General features: G+C 41.4%; 1 protein-coding gene and 1 long non-coding RNA gene across 2 annotated transcripts in view; one reads left to right on the forward strand and one right to left on the reverse strand.

Annotated features, from left to right (window-relative positions):
• Positions 1–2,206: 2,206 nt before the first annotated feature.
• The window catches only part of fndc4a (fibronectin type III domain containing 4a), a 30,573-nt gene continuing 11,447 nt past the window's right edge, over positions 2,207–21,332 (reverse strand). Inside the window, exons 3-6 of the mRNA XM_031582035.1 lie at positions 20,994–21,198; positions 8,462–8,551; positions 5,814–5,947; positions 2,207–2,456 (exon numbers count right to left, since the gene is read on the reverse strand). Coding sequence (XP_031437895.1) covers positions 2,415–2,456; positions 5,814–5,947; positions 8,462–8,551; positions 20,994–21,198 — 471 coding nt within the window. The 3' untranslated portion in view covers positions 2,207–2,414. The remainder of the gene's footprint in view (positions 2,457–5,813; positions 5,948–8,461; positions 8,552–20,993; positions 21,199–21,332) is intronic.
• LOC116223848 lies at positions 9,180–10,376 on the forward strand. Its single transcript, XR_004165300.1, has 2 exons — positions 9,180–9,245; positions 9,834–10,376. It is a non-coding gene; the product is annotated as an uncharacterized LOC116223848 (long non-coding RNA).

Raw genomic sequence — 21,332 nt, forward strand, 5'->3', positions numbered from 1 at the left:
CTTTACCAAGAAGTCCATCTTGTTGTCTCGGATCCTGATGGAGGCTTAATGCTTTGGAAAAGGTCTCTGTCTTGTGGAAGCACAAGATGGTTACTACTCATCATTTCAGTCTGATTATATAGAAAGTAATTCTTCATTTAGAACAAGTAATTTATGTTGGATCAATAAGATAGGTATCACTGATTGAAGTGCACTTATTGCTCTTGAGCAAATTTCCACTTTAGGACAGGGGTCCTGCCTCCGAGTCACCACTAGCAGCCTGGGTGAGCACAATTACCATTACTTGGACCTGCTGTGCCATTGCATTAAGCATTGTTAGTCAGTAGGAATACCTATTCTACAATTATTCTTTCCCTATAAGTAATAATAAGTATTCAAACTTTCAATTTGTATTCTTATTACATATCAGTAAGCTTAGGTTGAGACCAACTAGTTGGTTATTAAGGATGTATCAAGAATAAATTACATATTCAGTGAGAATAAGACATTTGCAAATACAGGCAGATTAACTGATGAATGGTGCTTAAGGCAGACTTTATTAGGCACTTATACAGACACATATTAGTTAGGTGTTAGTGGTAAACATATGTTCCCTAAACTAAAGTGTTATCATAAACTTAAATATCACATTGACAGAAGTATTCAGACCCTTTACTCAATACTTAGTTGAAGCACCTTTGGCAGAGTTTTCTCGGGTAATACTTTCTGAATGCGCTGTATTTACAGTTCACAGTAAAATTATTACAGCGAAAAAAATAATGGAAAAAAACGTAAAACTTAAGAGTACATTTTTTGTACACAGCATTGATACTAAAAGCACATGTCCGTAGAAGTAGCAATTCATCAATTTAGCCAGTGAACAAAGACCCCAGATAATGCTATATCCATGATGGGGATCATGCAATCATGTTATTATGAAATTGTCAACTTTACAAAAGTCTGTTATTCCTCTTTTCAAGTATGCATGTACCTCAAGGGTAAATTAAAAGAGTTAAGTAGTCAAGTTGTATTAATACTCTACTAGTATTTATTGATCGACTAATCAAGTTGTATAAATATTCTACTAGTATTTATTGATTGACTAATCAAGTAGTTCACACTCTACTTGCATGTATTCATTTCATATTTTGATGATAATAGCACTGTCCTTCTTTGTGTTTCACAGTGTGTCCCTTCACATCCAGAAACAGTGGTAGCAACCAAGCACTGTAAAAGCCTCACAATCCAATGTAAAAATCACACATTCACATTTCAACTTTACCTCAGTGATCACCTTTGAGATGAAATTTGCTTGCCTTGCCATATGTGGCCAAGCAGAGTCTCCATGCTCACAGAGAACATTGTTTGTGTGGTTTTGTTGGGTGAGCTTTGAACCATGCAAGTTGATTAAATACAGGCCGGGTTTTGCTCAAGGAACTGGAGTTGACTACATCCTACATTGCTTGCACTACACTTTGCCACTACCTCTGCTTACTATGTCTTATGATTGCCTTACATGCACTTGAAGCATAAAATGTTTACAATGTTTTATTTCAAAAACAGCGCAATTTGTCCCTGCTCTATAAATGAAGCTGCAAATACATGCAATACAATTCTTCTTTTTTTTGTGGAAAAATCAGAACCAAGAGAATAAAAACCCTGTTCTTAGTATTACACTACACTACCATATCAAAAATACACTGTTTCCACCAGTCATGGGGACACAAGACAGACCTCCATAATGGCTAATTGTAACTAAAGACCAAGATTTCCAACTTTTAGATGACACAATGTGTTCGGCACATTATGGACAATCACCCTGCTGGAGTGGATTGCTTAACATTTATTTCTGTGTGTGTGTGGATATGAGTGTGGGCTTGAGTGCGTGTGTGTGTGTGTGTGTGTGTGTGTATGTGTGTGCGTGTGTGTGTGTGTGTGCGCGTGTGTGTGTGTGTCTGTGTGTGTCTGTGTGTGTGTGTGTGTGTGTGTGTGTGTGTGTGTGTGTGTGTGTGTGTGTGTGTGTGTGTGTGTGTGTATGGGTAGGGGCTTGTGTGCATGTTTGTGTCTGTCTGTGTGTGTGTGTGTGTGTGTGTGTGTGTGTGTGTGTGTGTTTGTGTTATGCATGTTGGTGCTTATGCGTTTGTCCACATGTGTTTGCACTGGATGTGTGTATTATGTGTTTGATGTATACGTGTGTGTGTGTGTGTGTGTGTGTGTGTGTGTGTGTTTGTGTGTGTGTGTGTGTGTGTGTGTGTGTGTGTGTGTGTGTGTGTGTGTGTGTGTGTGTGTGTGTGTTATAGCTGTCAAGGCAGCGTTAGCTTAGCTAATGGTTTGTTCTGTCCAGGATGTTGACTCCACTAGGCAGAGAGGCTCAGGCTGGTATGGCAAAGAGGGAACGGGGTGGGCTGGGGTGGGGTGACGTCTCCTGGCTTCCGTTACACCTCGATGATGTTGATAGATGGCACAGACGGATTAAACTGCAATAAACAAAATGTATTGAGGGAAATTTCTAATTTCATTAAGCTTTGCTATAGGTTCTGTCAGTAACTAGGGACATGATTGCTAGGGTGCTTGATTGCTCCGACTTGGGTGATGCTTGCAGAATAAATTAATGAATGACATTGGATTTATCTCAAGAAGTACAGGACACAAACATAAAAGTATTCATAATGCATTGACAATTTTAAACTTTTGTTTAATTGAAATAAATGGCACCTAAAGTAAGGCACTGGTGCATGAGTATTTTGGCTTTAGTCACAGAATACAAACAGACTTCTTAAAGACCTCCTTCACCACTGATTTAAAGGTCTTATTAAATCCGAGACAGCCAAATTCTTCTTAATTAGGGTCATGGTTCTTTTGTGCACTTTGAGATCAATTCCATTATAATTTCTTCATTTCACTGTGACTGAATAAGCAAAGACAAACTCCACAGCTTCAGATAATGAGCAAGACGAGGGAGCATTCACTATCAAGTGAAGAAGGGGGTCTACAGGGAAAGTGGGGCTGGTGGGGGTTGTGGTGGTGGTGGTGGTGGGGGGGGGGGGTCGGTAGAAAGACAGAGAGAAAGGCCAGGATATTGCTCAGTACGACCCAGAGTTGTTTCTTGTGAGCTGATAGTTCTGATAACACTGTAGTCTTTCTATTAAACTTTTGAAACTTTTTTTGTCTGGGTGGTACAATCTTTACATACTCTATCCATTTAACTATGAAGTGGCGATGTTTGCAGAATCACGACATGTCTACCCAACGATAACCAAACGTCTATCTAACGTCTATCTAACGTCTATCTAACGTCTATCTAATCTAACCAGGCACAGTGTAGGGCACAGGCCTACTCACACCATTCACTAGTCAGCATCATTTGTTAGTTACTGTGGTGATTCACGTGATTGGCTTGTTTTGTGACCTTGTTTGTATTCGGTCGTGGGTGTCAACAGGCTGGGAAGGAACGGTTTGTGTTGGCTAATCTCTTGGTGGGACAGGCCAGGTTGGCCATCCTAAAATCTGGTATGAGGAAACATGAAGGCCAAGCTCTGGACTTGACAACTATGTTCAGGTCAAGAATAGGAGACAAGAAAAGTGTTTGAGTATGGATTTTCTCTACGGACAATTTGGCTCAGTTTTGAGAAAAATGGGGTGTGGGGGGAGAAATAGTTACTATTAATGACTCTAGTAGGATTGTGTTTAACTGGTGATGTAGGATGGTTTGATTTTATTGTTTTTTTTTAATGCTTTTTAAAGAAAGGTTTAAAAAAGAAATTTCATAGAAATTGCACAAAAGATAAAAAGAGCCATCTGTCCATATCTTTTACACTTCATGTGTTGTGTTTGCTAGCATATCAATTGCCACTCAAATGAATGGCACTGCTAATCCAGCACTATCTCCAGGTCTAGTTAACTAGCAAACCATGAAAAGTTTAGCACTAAAGCTGTGGAGCCTAATTGTTTGAGAAAAGAGGTTCGCTGGAACTAAAAATAGTATATTATTGAGCCAGTGGTGGAGAAATGTAGCTTTAGAAAATGTAGCTTGATGCTAAAGGGGCAGCTCTTGAAGGAGGAGAAAAGGGAACACCATCAGTCCTGAGATGTTACAGATCTTAAGTGCAATCGTTTACGTGAAAAGTAAAGAGAATCGATCGCCATAAAAGCCTCTCCTCCATTCCTCTCTCTCTCTCTCCTTCTTTCTTTCTCTCTCTTTCTCTCTCTATCTCTCTTTTACCATTCTGCAGGTGTTGGGCTAGATTGTGCCATTTTTCTCCAGCTTCTGCTCCACATTGCATCCTCCTTTTGTTTGCTACAGAGTAATTGAAATCAGTCAAGGTTAAAGTGACAGGGAAATGGATTTAGCATTTCTACTGGCCTGTCAGTCATGTTGCTTTGGCAACAGGGGGAGACAGCAGTGTTTAGCTGAGTTAGGCTTTGGCCAAGTAAAGGCTTAAATAAACAGCTGATAGAGTACCTTTCAACACACATTTAAGAGGATCATCAATGGGACCCCATGAGAGTATTGTAACGCACAGAGGGATAGAGCACTTCCGTATGAGTGTGTGATGTAGTGTAGTTCCCACAATTCCACATGCTCCATGTAAACGTCTATGTATAAGTGCCTGGTTTTAGAGTGTTGCTGTGTGTCTCCCTTTTGTGTTAATGTGTGCGTGTATTTCTGTTACTTTTTTAGTCTGTGTGATGCATGCTGATGCCTGTGTGTTGGATCCTGTGTGGTTAACGTATTGGTCTGCCCTTACCCACTGTGTTGCGTAGAGGTTAGACGTCCCATGTGTGTTTTCCCATTGAGTATCAGTGTTTCCTGTGTGCGTCACAATAAAGGGCAGAGAAGCCAAAGAAACCTGTGCGTTGTTCCTGCTTGACATTACAGGATGTATTGATTGCCCATTTTTATCTGGCTCTTCAGCATCCTTTTGTTTGCTATTAATGTAAAAATGTTGCATGGAGAATTTAAACGTTTTTGAGCAGCACTTCACATTTCTGAGGTGGAACAGTGTCTCACGTCGCCACTAAAGTTCAATGGCTAAATGATCTATTTATGAAGGTGAGTGCAGAATAATTTAAAGTCTGAGGAGAACAGTCTTATCTGCCAGCACCAGAAACAGCTCAATTTTTAATCACCTCACCAAGGACTCTTCATTCTGCAGCACTTTTGGCATCAGCTCTGTTTTCGCAGTCACATCACCCACCAGTCACCTTCTGGCCATTCCCTCTGCAGGGCAAACTTTTCTAAAACTATGAAAGTTTTATTTTATTTTATGAAAAAGGGTGCTCCTGGAATTACTCCTGAGTGTTAGGAGCTCCGGCGCACGTTCCAATTCCATTTTTTATGATTGGCTGGGTTAGTGTTGCCGTGGCGATCAGATCAAGCCGCCGTCGGCCCCGAGAAATCACAGGAGATGAGGCAAGACTCTGGAGATTGAACCGTCACCTATGAAATTGAGGGGCCCCGGGATTAAATGGGAGCTGGAGCAGAAATAGGCGCTCCACGAGGCCAGCTGTCACTGTCACCATTGATTCGGGGAAACACGAGTCACAACCGAAACCAATTCTGGAATATGGGCTCTGTGTGAAAATGGTTTCTACATTGAAGGGTGTTTTTTTTCTTCTTTTCCTGTTACGATGGATAGACTGGAGTAATGGCATGCGGGGCTAACTGATGGGGAGATTACGTTTGAGATTCAGATGGATTTAAGCTCAAGAGGCCCAGGCATGAAGTGGGTTTTAGAGGCTAAGCGTTATAATAATTGAGGGAAATTGGGCATTCTGGGGAATGGAGTTCTATGAAGGTGGTCGCCATTTTGAATAGGGGTGTCCTTGCTCACCTTGCTTCTCAGCAGGCCCCCACTGTGGTGCTCCGGGGTGCTCCGCTCCGACAGCGGCTTCACCTTCTCTTTGCTGCTGCTGTTGTCTGTGTCCTTGATGATGTCGTACTGACGGCAGAACAGCGCGATCACAGCTGAGGACAACAAACACAGGACGACAGCAGTCACTCAAGCTGAGCTGGACCTAGCTGAATGACAGTTGGCTGAACTACCTGACTATTGGAACTGTTGGCTGAACTACCTGACAAACTGAACTTTTGCCTGAACTACCTTACAAGTGGAAATGTTGGGTGAACTGCCTGACAACCTGAACTTTTTGGCTGAACCACCTGGTTACTTGAGCTATTTGACTGAACCACCTGGCTGCCTTATCCGCTGGCAGAACTACCTGACTGCCTGAACATTTGCCTGAACTACCTGCCAACCAGAACTGCTAGCAGAACTACTTGACCATGTGAACTGCTTGGCAGAGCCCTCTAGCTACCTGAACTGCCAGCAGAACTACCTGGCAACATCCATGCAGTAGTCTGGTGGATAGCTTATGAAATGAAGATGAAAATTGGTTTGTACCTTTAGATCTTCATTTTGATTGGACACTACTGACAGGATCTGCAGTGGATATCACTTCATTCTGTTATAACCAACAAACTGTCAGTTCCTATTTAAAGTGGCATTATGTAGAAATTGTACTTCGGGGTTAGGATTAGCAGTTTTACCTTAAAATAACAGCTTAAAAAAAATTGGGGCGCTACAATGACGTTTAATATGGAGAATCGCCTCCATGCCATTGCCATACCAGGGTCCGTAGGCATATTACTGCGTTATGTAGGATTGCCTGAAGCCGCCCAGTCACTACTGTCTGCCGAACTAGTAAGTAGCTTATTTGCCGTCTTGCTTTGTTGTGTGTTGCACTTGCTTGAGGTTTGACTGTGTTAGGAAAGTTGTTGACTCACTAGTTTGTCATAGTGTCAAAGTAAGCAAATTTCAAGAGGTTTCGCTAGGTTTAGCCGCCAGCATCTCGTTAGTGATTAGCAATTCCTACATAATGCCACTTTAACAGAAATTCAAATATTTCACAGCTGTGATTGGAAGGGGTTTGCATGGTATGAGATGACAGTCACTCTGAGGTCATCTGAATTACAGTTGGCAATGACTTCCTGCACCATTATGCAGCACTCAGCAATGGTGAGTGGATAATGGGAATTATGGAGTCTCTTTGCTTTAGATCCAAATTGTTATTGGACACCACTGACAAGGCCATAATATAATCAAGCAGATTTTGAAAACTCTGTAATGGTTTTCACTAAACTTTAATGCTCTATCATGTGATGGACCAGCAAATAGCTATTACAAAAATATCTGCTAAACTTTAAACATTATTTCTAACTAAATCTAGTTCTTAGCTATCTTTCAACCAACTGTCAATAAAGTCTGATGATCTCATGACCCTAACAGTAACTCCGAATTCAGGCCAAACTATTCCATGTAACACTACCAATAAAAGTGAAACCTGACTGTATAAGTGGCCGGTAAGACCAGTAATACATATAACTTTTAACAGTGATAACAAATGGTTTGTTGATTGTTAATTATCGCCCATGAAAATAGTATCGCACTAGTTTCCTGAACATTGGCGAGAGAAGGACAGCAACATTGGTAATTCATGAAAAAAATATCAGTAAGTATACAAAATAACAATAACTTCAATGAAAGAATAAATATAAACAGAGATAAAAAAAATTATGAAAATGAAAAATGAAATGATGAAACAATGAAACAGCAGATGGCCAAGGACAGTGAGGGGACTCAATATGCAATATGAGTGTCGATAGTGACAAAAATGAGATATCAGGTAAGTGAATCAGATAAGGTTGTCACTGAGAAAATATACGCTTCAAGCAGTGAGGAAAGGCACAGTGACTGCTCTAGAGGCCTCACACATTTTTGGGGGTTTCTTGTGTGTTTAGTATTCAGGGAAAACCCTGTGTTGAGTTATGCTTGAGAAAACCGACAGTAATTACATCCGGAAACATGTATAGAATCCTCTGTCAGCACTTTGAAGTTCATTCATTGTAAGCAAGCACCTTTAATTAATTTCGCTTTTTCCTTCCACGAACACCCCCCGTATGGAAAATTAATAATCCCTTCACAGACTTATTAAAAAGTTGAATAACTTTGCATTTTTTAATGCAAACTCTTATGTGGACATGAATGATTCATGACTGTAACAGTTTGATGTTGTATGTCTGTGGAGTTTTGAGGTATTATCGGAGTACATTATTGTTTTTATCTAAAAATAGTTGATCCATTAGGTTAGTCCCATGGTATGTTGGGTGAACCATGCAGTATGCATACAGAATGCCACATGCATTAAGCATAACATATACTCTTATAAAAAGCACACTGCAATCCTTCATTTATTAAATACACTTAGTATTTAGACTAGTCATTTCCTTATCGGACTACATAATTAGGGCATCAATTTCAACAACTGCTGAATAGACAAATGATGGGGTATTTTGGGTAAATAAACTAACACACATGAGTAAATACATAAACAAGCAAAAAATGTATTGATTAAATGAATAAATAAATAAGTAGGTGTAATGTCTGGCCAGCTTGACTCAGGAAGTGCAGTGTGTCCTTACCTGCCCACATGAGCAGCACGACCACAATGATGATCAACTCCCCTGTCTGTAGATGTCTGGACTTGTCCAGGCCCTGCACAGTTGGGTCATCTGTGTGCAAGGACAAGACACATGTTGTCTTTTTAGAGTTCAGTCTAGTCTAGTCTAGAGTTAGACATGATGGGAGAACTGGTTGAAATTGTCGACTAGAAGCACATTGACGTTAAACCTAGTGTTAACAAGGCTATGCCTACCAGCGTCTCTTCTAAAACTCGCCTGAAACTTTCACATTCCCCTGTGCTTTTAGCCAAAGGCTTCAGGATACATTTAGGCTGGTTTTAAAGTATCAATGGCATTACTTCTGTAATTGTTCCCACCCACACATTTAGTCCACATTTCACCATGGTTGTCTCAAGACGGACATGTTATGGTTAAAAACATCTGGCTAAATGAGTCTAGAGCAGGGGCGTGGCCACGTGGTGGCCAGGGGGGGCCACGGCCACCATTGGTCAGAGAATGGCCACCCTGCCGGCCCCCCCAACCTCACAGCACGGCAAAAAAAAATTAAAAATAAATAAAAACCCACCTGAACAGAAACGGTATAAAGCTGAAATAAATGAATTTGTATTTTTTTTTATCAAGTCGTCTTATATTGTCATTTGTCACTTAGCTACAAGCCCCATATTCGCAACATGTTGGGCCACGCCCCCATCAACAGCGCAAGACACAAACCAACATACCTGCATTCTGACAGCGCTTCAATGGAGACTAGCAGCTAACCACTGGATACCACTGTAACTAACAGGTGAGTAAGTTGGTGATACTTGAAAGGATCATTGAAATGATAAGATCATATAGTTATCTTCACACTCAATTGAATGTGTAAGAATGTGTCAACATTGAGGAATTGTGGCAGAGTGAGTTGAGTTAGGCTGCTGCTGTTATTTTTGCAAACTTGTAAGATTATCTCTAGCTAGCGAGCTAGCGCTAGCTAGTTAGCTTAAGTCCATTCCCAGGTGTCACTTAGTCATAGATAACACACTGTCGCTAGTTTACACTTGAAATTGAAATAAAAGCAGTCTATAGTTAATGTTGTGTAAAACTTTTCTTTAAAGATGACACAATGAAAAGGATAAGTGCCTCAGGGGGAGACAGGAAAATCCATGCTTTTTTTGCCAGCACGCGTAGCTGAAGAATGGGACAGGGTCGGTCGGTTTATGGCAAACAAAAATAATTTTAAGGCTGGCCATATAAACATATATTTATTCAATCTGTAAAATGTTAATGATTGCATGTTTAGTCTTAAAAAACAACAAAAGAACAACATGTAATTGGAAGTGGATAGCACTTATGTTAAAAGCTGATACTAATGGGATTCTTTGGTGTTTTACAGACATTTCCAAGTCCAGGGGTGAAGCTCCAGCGCAACCTCAACTAAATTTCCCCAAGACACTCCAGGAAGACTGAAACAGGAGCTTCAAGGGTGAGTGGTATGCAGTCCACCCCTGGTTAGAATACTCCATAAGTGAAGACTCTACCTCTAACAAACAAAAATGACAATTATGTAAAATGATTTACATGGATCTACACTCACACACGCACACGCACACGCACACGCACACACACACACAAACAAAGAGTGCCCCTTATAGACCTGGTTTGTCAGTGCTCTGTTTTCATTCAGCACCACAATCTATTTGATGTAGTAAGCTAGTGATATTGTTCACTATTTGTAGTGATACTGTTCAATGTACATTGTACATATTGTTGATATTTTTTTTATGTATTATGGGACATGTGTGTGTGATGTAATGTTTTTGCTTTTCTTTCTCTTTATATATACATATATAAATATGTATATATTATCGCAAATGAATGGAATATTGCACTTAAAATGCTACAGTTTACCTAAATAAATTATCGCCTAAAATGACAATTCATATTGTGTCTGTCACTTGCACTAAAAACATCCCCGTCTCGTGTTAAGGTCCCGAACCCCCTCACATAATCATGACACATCGCACTCGCACATTATCTAAGCACCCATTCCAATAACATGGGATTATCAATAAGACATCATTAGTGTCCATAAGAAGGTTCAATCCATTGTGCCACCCTAAATAAATGACTGGCCAGAGCTGGCCCCCCCAGAAATAATGTCCTGGCTACGCCCCTGGTCTAGAGTCTAACCAACACAGAAACAATACATTGTTTTGATCTTTCCACTGAGACTTATTCTCATCTACTACCGATAAAAGGCTTTTTATTACTAGTGGTCTTGTATTTACACACTTTATCAAAGGACAAGTATGGTAAGGTGTGCTGAAGCACTGCAGTATTGTCACATCATGCATTCATTACTGATAAATGTGTTTTATTGACCATGAGCAAGTTTCTGATTCAGAAATAGACCACAGCTGAAGAGAGCTGGCAACCCTCTCAGTTGGGATAAATCCAAATTTGGTTGTATGCAAATACAACGACAATAAAGGCTTTTCTATTATATTCTATTCTACAACAATAACCGTAAACCTTGTGTGTAAAACAAAAAATATTTACATTTAGAAGGATATGTATCCTCCTGATACTCTCCCAATGTACTTTACACATTTGTGTGATGGGGACTAGAAACCGTGTACTTTAATATGAGTAGTAGTGACTTTCTGACCAAGGCCACACTGACAATAAATTATTTATTGAATGTTAACAGACACAAGCATTGTAAATTACTACTTAATAGCTATATTAGCCATTCACACAAACATCTTAGTGGCTGTTCATGGCAATGGATATCACATTATCCCTTAAATTAAGTGTAACCGCTTGTTTTTTTATTTCAAGTGATAACTTAGTGTGAGCGTAAGAGTGGAAACTATAATAAAAGCTAATGGAATAATCTCTCGTCGTTGAGCTTTACTGTCTCAATATGCATGTACCACCCCCCCACACCCGGGGACAAAGACACCTGCTTAGACAGAGTCTTCATATGGTTCCTCCACCTAGCCTAGTCGTGCTTTGCAATAAGTGCCTATCTAAAGAAGCCATTCATCTTGATCATTAATCCTCAGTTAAAGGGATTGACTTTAGGCCCATTTTCCCCTGCAAAGCCAGTCATCTCCTAACCCCGCGTGGAATACTTCCAGAGATCCACTCTGCTCAATTGATCTCCAGCCCCGAGGAGGGACTTCCAAGGCCTGGCTGCCTGGCTGGCCTCTCTGCCTGGCGAGTGCGGAGTGTCATAAATTGGGGCGCGGTGCCCGGCCAATTACTGAGTGGGGTCGTTTATGCTTGCTGCGCATGGCAATTACAGAGGCAGCACCATCAAGACACCATCTCGCTCGGCTACAAAGGAGGCTGGGGTGAGTGACAGCCTGGGTGATACGCTCATTGCCTTCCCCTCTGTGAATATTTATGATGGCGGTGGTGGCGCTGGTGGGGAGATGGGTTAGAGTCTCTCAAGAGGCTTTCTGGGAGAGAAAAAAAGAAATAAATTAAAAAAGAGAGAGGTGGCTGAAAGCGATGAAACCTGGCGTGTCAGCGCCGATGTCTCCATCTCTCTTTTAGATAAGAGCTTGTGTGGGAGGTTGTGTTTTCCTGCACAGGCTAAATAGATGTCTTTTATCGGATGCTTGTGAGCACCGAGGTACAAAAGCAGAGCTGATCTTCGCCCTATGCAAAGGTATATGTTAGCATTAATTACACAGATACTGGCATGTATACATTCTTTGTTTATCAAACAAATGCTACTCCCGACCCACACCACTTAAAACAGAGTGCCAAACACAATCCACACATCGATTTAAATGTCAGAAAGTTTTCTGTGGAATGTAACCGGAGGTCTCCAGCACCTTAACCAGCATGTCTCTGTGTGTGCACCGGTCACTGACTGTCAATGCTTGAGCTGTGCTATGTGTTTGTGGAGCTTTGAAGGGCTTGATTTAGATTGTAACTCACGGGTTGAAGCGTTTGCTTTGAAGTGGCCTTCCTGAGCAGTGGGGCCTGAGTGCCTGCCTGAGGGGTGTTATTCTTTGCCATGTCTGAGGGAGCAAGAGACGCTTGCTTGCCCAAAAATAAACCCAGAGAGCGACAGTGCGAGAGAGAGAGAGAGAGAGAAAGAAAAAAAGAGAGAAAGTGAGGGAGGATGGAGGAGAGAGCAGTGTTGGGGTTCACTCTGAGGTGAAATAGATTCTTAATGCTGATCCTGCTGTTGCTTTTTTTTTTTTTTTAAAGGTCACTTTAAAATGTAATAAAAAACATATTAAAGGTATTGGTTTATATTAACTGCCCTTATTTCAGTGTACTTACATCAGTCAGACTTCTCATGTAATACAGTATATATCTTATTACTGTTATTACTAAACCTAAGTAATTGATATTTTAAGTTACTAACTAACCACATCATGTACAAACAAAACATAAATTAAAACATCAATATATTATACTAATTATGTCATAATACATTTAGTGCATAATAAAAACAGGTTACTAACAGGTTGGACCCAACTGTTTCCTGACATACTGGCTATTCACATTTAATTTCATACTGGCCAAATATTATATTTTCTACATGACGAAACACCTAGGAGATCTATGAGCTCCATTCCCACTCTCCTCAGTAATGCAATGCAAACACTCCACTAACGCTCCACTTCCACCTCCAAATAAGAGAGGGAAAGTGTTACGTTTCCCAATGTGCGAGACTCTCTCTCAGCTAACAATGAGAAGTAGTTGGAAGGCTGGTGATACAGCAGTAATTATAAAATTATAGACACATTCGTTAGCTTGTAGCAGAAGAAATAAATCCGCAAGTGGATATTGATTGAATGGCAGGGGATTATTTAGAAGATACATATATCTACCTCATTAGCATTGAATACATGGCCTAACTAATCAGACACACCTGTTTGGTAGATAAGGTCAATACAATAGTACAATACTGCAGTAGCCAAACTGCAGGCTTTTGAAGCTCAACTGGTAGTGCAAGGTGTTAACAACACCAAGGTCATGGGTTTGATATGCAGGGACATGAAGGGGCACAAACATACTGATGAAAATATGTATGTGTACAGTAAGTTGAATCAATGTAAAAATCAACTGCTAAGTTAGGTTAAAGGTGCAATTCTTGATTTTGGTGAAAGGCCAATCCAAATTACACCCCACCCTACCATGTGTCCTTGTTCTGAAGCAACATGTTGACTTGGCTGGAACAATATATGCCTCAGTCTGAGTCACTTTGTTTGTTTAATGTTTTACAGAGCCAGCGCACACACTTTTTTTTTGAGCGCACACACTGAACAGGCAGAGGAACGTGAAGAGAATGTCACTGAATTCAACGAAGAAAGTGTAATAGGTCATAAAGGGAAGGAGCTTACCAGAGGGGCTGTTAAAATATCGACTGATGAGCTGACTGATGGACACTTGTGAATGAGCCCCTGAGGGGTACTTCAACAGAGACACTAGCAGAGGTGCTGAGGAACTGAGCTTCAGCTTCAATATGCAGGCTGCCAAAGGAGGCTTCACTTAGCTTTACTCCCACAGTCTATCAGCACCCACAGGAAAAAACAACGCAGACAAACAGACGCTGGAATGGAACCGGCCCTGTTGTTGCACAGATCTAGCCTTGGTGTGGCTTTAATGGTATGCATGCACATTAAACCGTTATGTTTCCATAGGGCCTTTATATGAGAATGTTGTAAATAAAAACCATTTTCATAAGTGTGTGATGTTTGCTACTGATTACTATTGTCTTAAATCCTGTTGCATCTTTGCGCATCATCAACAAAGGGGATAATTTTTATGACAATGTGCGTCCTGCTGTAACCAAAGAGTGCTCTGTGTTTCTGCTGTAGATAAAGCCTTTGATATACAGCCAGCTAAATTAACAAGTAAATAAGCATAAATAAAAAGCTCACTCATGAGACACACTGCACCATAGGCTTTATGCATGTGGAGAGCTGCATGGATGAAGCCAGATGAAAACTGCAGGTCATTGTTGAAGGTTATTTGGCAATCCGCTGAGGAGGATGTGGGGCTTTTTATCACGGTTAAGCCTTTCTTTTACATCTCAGTGACAGAAGGGGGTCTGAAGCAGCAGCTCCTAATAAGATGCTAATACTGTCATTTACTGTAACACCAGCCTAGCACTTAGTCTGACCTACACTAGCATGAAACAGGAAAAATGTGAAATCTCTCTCTCTCACTTTATCTGTGAGGAGAGCATAGTTTGTTTTCATTTCATTATTTTCAATCTGGGAGGTGAGAAGACTTGGATTCACAAATTTCCAATCAGAAATTGCAGTGTTCTGTCCATTTCCGCTGATGAAGTGCTCTTAATCACTGGACCTTCTATCCTGACCTAGTTAGCATAATTAAAGGAGCGGTTTGCAGTTTTCCGTGGTCAGGAAATAATGCAATTTGGAAGGAACAGTGGAATGATCATGTCCCCCATGCCTGCATTTTAATAAGCTTATACATGGAACCCAGTGAATCAAGGAATGTCTGACATAGACACAAATTGGACAGCATAAACATAATGTTTCGGAAACTTCAGATTATATTTCATTATTTCATCATCGAAACACTGATGAAGTGTCAGCTTGAAATCCTCAGTGAAATGCTCACGAAGGCAGCTTTGTTGTTGTTGTTGTTGTTGTTGTTGTTGTTGTTGATGTTGTTGTTGTTGTATTCAGCTGCTCAGGGGGGTATTCGTCGTAGCTTGCTAAGCGGTTTAGCGAGCTAATTTTCAGGCTAAGATAAAAAACGCCCCTCTTTTTGGTTCGTGGAAGCAACTTTTGATAAATCACCATAGTAACATATCGATTAGCACTAACCTGCTCCAGCGCAGGCTAACTTAAGTGTAGCTGGATAAGCTTGCCACACCCCCGGAAAAAGGAGGGATCCCATTGACCAAGGACTGATATTAGATAGTTAGATTAGCAGAGGGAGAGAGTTCTTTGCGATCGCCAAGATCCATTATTCTTGTATGAGCGCTACCGATTCAGCCGACAAGGAATCATTAATTTACAAGACCTTCTCGAGTCATTGATTGCAAACACCACAGTCGAACATTGATTGTCTTGCGCTTTTTTGCGAGTGGTACATTTGTGTAGTGTGAGTGATGCGGAGAACAAAGCACTCATAATTATATGAGTGTTATTAGTACACCATAGCATATCATTATTGTACAAAATGATTAAGGTAGACTCATGATAAGAATAGAGAGAAATACAGACAATTTATTTTTACTGCTTCAATTTATTGCATTTGTTATTAATACATTTAGTCATTTAACAGACGCTTTTATTCAAAGCGACTTACAAGGAAATGTAAAACTACATCAAGGAAGGAGGTGAAGGGATTCGAACTAGCAACCTTGCAGTTTCGAACCGGTAGAGGAATCCTCTGTACCAGTTGACACTTGCCATTAGGTAATCATACATAGATATCACGCTATAAACATCCCAACACACCTTGCTCTCACAGCGGTGGCGGTGTTGAATTTTGCCATGATTATGGTCTTGTATTCTTCATAAGCGTTCATGTTCATCTCCTGCTCGCCAGCGGAGAAAAAAAGAGCCCTTTTCTTTGAGTTTAGAACCATTATACCGTTAGAAAATCATTGTTTTGGTGATCGACCTTTCCTGTCTTTTGAAGTAGGACGTGCACGCGCAATAGCCCTGATGACTTTAGCCTGGTTGAAATTAACCACATGATTTGGAGGCGGATGAGCCGTTGACGAACCGATATTTGCTGTTCTCAATCAGCGCGCTAATGTTAACGGGCTAAAAGGACAATTGATTAACTTAGCTTCAACCCTTACGACGAATGGGGCCCAGGCTCTATGGCCGGGCAGTTATGTTGTTGTGTTTAGCAGCTGTGGGCTACAGACAGAGCATGCTGTACTGTGAAGGAGGGCTTTTACGGATCCCGGGTACAGCCTGCCAGTCACCAGCGTCCCTGTGTGTGTATGTTTGTGTGTTGATGTTTGTTGTGCGTTGTTGTTGCATCCTGCTGCTCATGATCTATGGGTGGGCAGTTGTTATATTTGTTTGGCTGTTATATTGGTTAGGATAGGTGTTTGGGCATGAGCAGTGGCGGCTCCTGAAAAAATTCTCAGAGGGGGCAATTTTTTTGATAATGATTAAGGCGACCCATTCAGTAGGTACATTAAGTTAGCTGATTAACTCATACAGCAATACCCTTTTGTCCACTATTGGCAACACACAACAGTAATATGTCCACTCTTGCTACATAGCTAGAGTAGCAAGTTACAGGTGGAAAGCTATGGAAGAAAGTTGCATCCAGGAGTCTTCATAAGCAAACATGATGTGGCTCCACATTAAATTATCCCACTTTTTCATTATCCACGTGTCTCAAATGTTGTATGATGTAAAATAGCTTAACAGGACACATGATATGTCCAGTAACAACATAAAGAAGGGGTAACATAAGTCAAAACCAACAATATTTATTGACTGATCTTGAAAGTATTGGCTTACAAAAGCAAAATAAGTCATCACATACAAAATTATTCAGTGTTAGTGCAATAAGCGAACTGTGAAACACACTGTGAAACCTATGAAAAGTGACAGTGGTATATGAAATACAGACCGCATTAGCCACTTCACGACCGCGATTTTCTTTCGTTCCAATTCTTGGATGTAGGATTTCCCTCCCTTTGTAGAAACCCGTTGAATGGATACATTTGGCCTAATGGTTTTGTTGTCAATTTATCCTTATTAGTACGCCGACTAAAAAGGAGTTTCTGTCAAAGAGCGAATCGAGTTTTTGCACTGGACAGGGCAGCCATCTTGACAGAATATGTCTCTGTCGAAGCTGTATGACGTTCGTATAGGCTTTTACGTCCATTACTTATGACACGACATGGAGGGGCAAGCCCTCCCGGAAGCCATAGAGAATGCATTGAGAGCTCTGTTTTGTGAAAAAAATGGATTTAACATGGGAGTCAATGGGAGAGGTCTCGGGCGATTTTCATTTCGCCCCAAATCGCCCCAGAAGGGGCGGGGCCATTTGAAGCACGACTTTAGGCTGACTGAATGACTGTTACCTGATTCGACAATGACATACAGAGGCAGATCAGACGGTCTAGTGGTAGAATCCGACAGAAAAAAAAATATTACATTTAAATTTACATGTCGTCATTTACGCGACTTACAAGGATATTGCGTTTATACATCAGGAGGTTTTTTTTTCTTTTTTTTTCTTCTCCCTTTCCCCTAGGCAGTGCGTCGCCCTTATGGACAAGCCGCCCCTGGGCATGAGTACTTGCATGTGACATGATTGGCCGCTGTGGGAAGTCCCCAACCAATAGCAGAAGGAATTTAACATCTTTTCCTGTGTATAACAAAAAAAGGTGTAGTAAGCTTTTTTCATTCTTTACCAAGAAGGGCTTGTTTCTACTGCACCTTTAAGACACAGGAGCTGAAGAGAATATAGACATGTACCGCTGGAAGTATTCTACAGACCCTACAGTAAATGCTCTCTCTCTATTTCCCTCAATCTATACATCTATCCTTCTCTCTCTCTCCCCCTCTCCCTTTCTGTCTGTCTTTCTTTCTCTCTCTACCCATCTTTACCTGCTACTCCCCCATCAAAGGTTCTTTCCCTTTCCCATCCTTTGTAGGATGAAATGAAAACACACTTGAATCGATTGCTTGATCTTTTATAGGCATGGGTCAGGCATGGCTTTTCTGCCTACAGAAAGTCCAGCTAAGCATTTTCTCTGGAAAAATGTGACGCCCAGTATCAACCTCCACTGAGTCACTCCTGTTCTTTTCCCCAAAAGGTAACCAGCCTGATTTTAGTTCACAGAGCACCCTGAGCTTCATAGCATTGTCATGTTAATTTGTCACTCTTTTGTTTTGATGAAAGTTTTGTCTCAAAATGGGCCTGTTAAAATTGCATCCCTGGGTGGTGTACTCAGTCATGACTGGATTTGATAATTGACTTTTGCAGTCAAAGAATCAAAGAGACAAAGAGGAGCAATCTTGCTGAAACCTTTGTCTTTGTTTTATCATCTTTACTTAGAATTGATACATGTCTTACTCAGTTTATGTTCTTCCTTAGTTTTAGAGTATAACTATCTACAGTTTTGTTGTCCCTGATACTGTACTCTCTGTGGTATAGGAACTTCTTTGCATATTATGAAGCAGTAACAAGACACAAAACCGACCTCCTTCAGCTCACCCAGATTTTCAAGCATAGCACAGCGCATGTGGAAACTAGGGATTTTTTTTTAGACAAAAATGCTTTCAAAACTGTCTATAAAACATTCATCTCAATATTGTATATCCACCTCATTAAATCACAGCCCACATAGTGTATCTCTGTGTGTGTGTGTGTGTGTGTGTGTGTGTGCATGTCCCTGTGTGTGTATGTTTGTGTGTGTGAGCATGTGTGTGTGTGTCATAACCAGGCATCACGTGAGTGAGTGAGCGTGAGAGAGAGAGAGACGTACTTTCCCCCACCTCACCTGCGCTTCAGCATTAAGGCTCCATCAATAATTAATGTGAAAAAGAGGAAAGAGGAATGTGTGTGTGTGTGTGTGTGAGAAAGAGTGTGTGTGTGTGTGTGAGTGTGAAAGAGTGTGTGTGTGTGTGTGTGTGTGTGTGTGTGTGAGAAAGAGTGTGTGTGAGTGTGTGTGTGTGTGTGTGAGAAAGAGGGTGTGTGTGTGTGTGTGTGAGAAAGAGGGTGTGTGTGTGTGTGTGTGTGTGTGTGTGTGTGTGTGTGTGTGTGTGTGTGTGAGAAAGAGGGTGTGTGTGTGTGTGTGTGTGTGTGTGTGTGTGTGTGTGTGTGTGTGTGTGTGTGTATGTGTGTGTGTGTGTGTGTGTGTGTGTGTGTGAGCACTGTGAGAAGCTAACAGAGGAGAGGAGGAGGGCATTCCTTGGGGAGCCTGAATGGGTTGAGCAGAGCGGACTCTCTCAACGGGATCCCTGCTGTATTTACAGCACACTGTCCCTCATCTCAAGTATGCACACAGGAGGACATAACTAACAGCTAAAAGAGGAGAGAGAGGAGCGAAGAGCAACTGAAGAAGAAGAAGAAGAAGAAGAGGCAGAAGAAAAGGAAGAAGAAGAAGAAGAGGAAGAAGAAGAAGTGGAGGCAGAAGCAGAAGAAAAAGAAGGAGAAGGAGAAAAAAAGAAGAAGAGACTCTGCAGCCTTATGGCGAAGCATGACAGCTCATGCTGCTGCACAATGGGGAGAATTAGGAGATGAAAAATTGTGAAGACCAGTAACATACATCATGTCTTATGTCAGGAAGGGTCCACGTGTTTGGCCTCTCTCTCTCTCTCTCTCTCTCTCTCTCCCTCTCTCTCTCTAAATATGTATAGATATATATAAATACAGCTCTGGAATATTTTTTTTTAAATATCTCTGGTTTTACTATTTATAGGTATGTGTTTGAGTAAAATTTACATTTGAGTTATTTTCTATAAGCTACTGACAACATTTCTCCCAAATTCCAAATACAAATATTGTCAATTCAAGCATTTATTTCCGTCTGGAAATGCTCTCCACCAGTCTTTCACATTGCTGTTGGGTAACTTAATGCCACTCCTGGTGAAAACATTCAAGCAGCCGGGCTTTGTTTGATGACTTGTAACCATCCTTCTTCCTCTTGATGGGGTTCAGGCCTGGAGATTGGACTGGCCATGACAGGGCTTTGATCTGGTGGTCCTCCATCCACACCTTCTTTGACCTGTCTGTGTGGTGTGGATTGTCCGAGCAGAAGGAAGCAGGTTTTCTCCCAGGCTAACCTACATGGCTTGATTCATATGCTCTTCACAAAGACAAATCTGCCAGATCTGATCCTCTACTCTAAATTTCACGGTGGGTCCAGATCTCCGTCTAACCATTCGATGGCCAGGTGTTGGGCAGAGCTGAAAATTGGACTCATCAGAGAAGATGAGCCAACTTCAGTACTCTACGGTTCAGGTCTGCCCTTAGGAACTTTCAAACTGTCTTTGCCATGCACTTTACCCCGCAGCTGTCATTTGCCAGTCTTTTTGTCGTTCACGTGATGTCATTCTGTGGTTATTGAGTGGCATTCATTAATGAGTCAGTGGTCAACCCGGTCAATGGAGGGCCGTTTTACCCTCACCAGTCTGTAGCTTTGCTGTCGCCAATTCCTTCTTGTTATGAACCGCCATCTTGGAAATTTTAAGGATGGAAGTAACCTGATGCTCACTGTATCCCTCTCATCCCGTAAAAACTGAACCGTTATTTTCCTCACTTAAAACTTTTCTTTTTAACTTTTTTTGCATGGTCAATAGTTATTTTTATTTATTTATGGCAATTCATTTTGAGGTACTGCTAGCACAGTTTTTTCCATCCAGCTGTTGCTGTTGCAATAGGATAGTGATAGCAGTGGATTCTATAGTTTTCCTCATTAAATTTGGGTCTGATGGCCACCTAATCAGTACCTTATTATGTACAATGAGTTGTGCTTGTATTGGAATTCAACAGACACTGGAATGGAATGGCTGCCATACATGTAGAGATGGTCTAAATTTTTTACAGAGCTGTGGCTCACCTTGGTTGGAGCTGTTGGAGGGGAACCGGTCTGACTTTTTGAGCGTGCGGAAGTGCACACGCTGGCTGGCCTGGCTCTCGCCATACAGGCCGATGGTCTGCACCTGGACGATGTAGTCCGTCTCCTCGTCCAGGTCCCAGAGCACGCAGGCCCGGCTGGTGGTGTTCACCTCCCGGATGAAGCGCTGCGTGTGGCGGTCCTGCTGCTGCGGAGGAGAGGAGGGGAAAGAAAAGACAGGAGAGTAGAAGAGGGGAGAAGAGAGGAGAGAAGAGAAGAGAAGAGGAGAAAGGAGAAGAGTATATGAGGGGAGGGGAGAGGAGAGGAGTGGAAAGGACAGGA

Source organism: Clupea harengus, chromosome 15 (assembly GCF_900700415.2).
Source record: "Clupea harengus chromosome 15, Ch_v2.0.2, whole genome shotgun sequence".
Lineage (NCBI taxonomy): Eukaryota > Metazoa > Chordata > Actinopteri > Clupeiformes > Clupeidae > Clupea > Clupea harengus.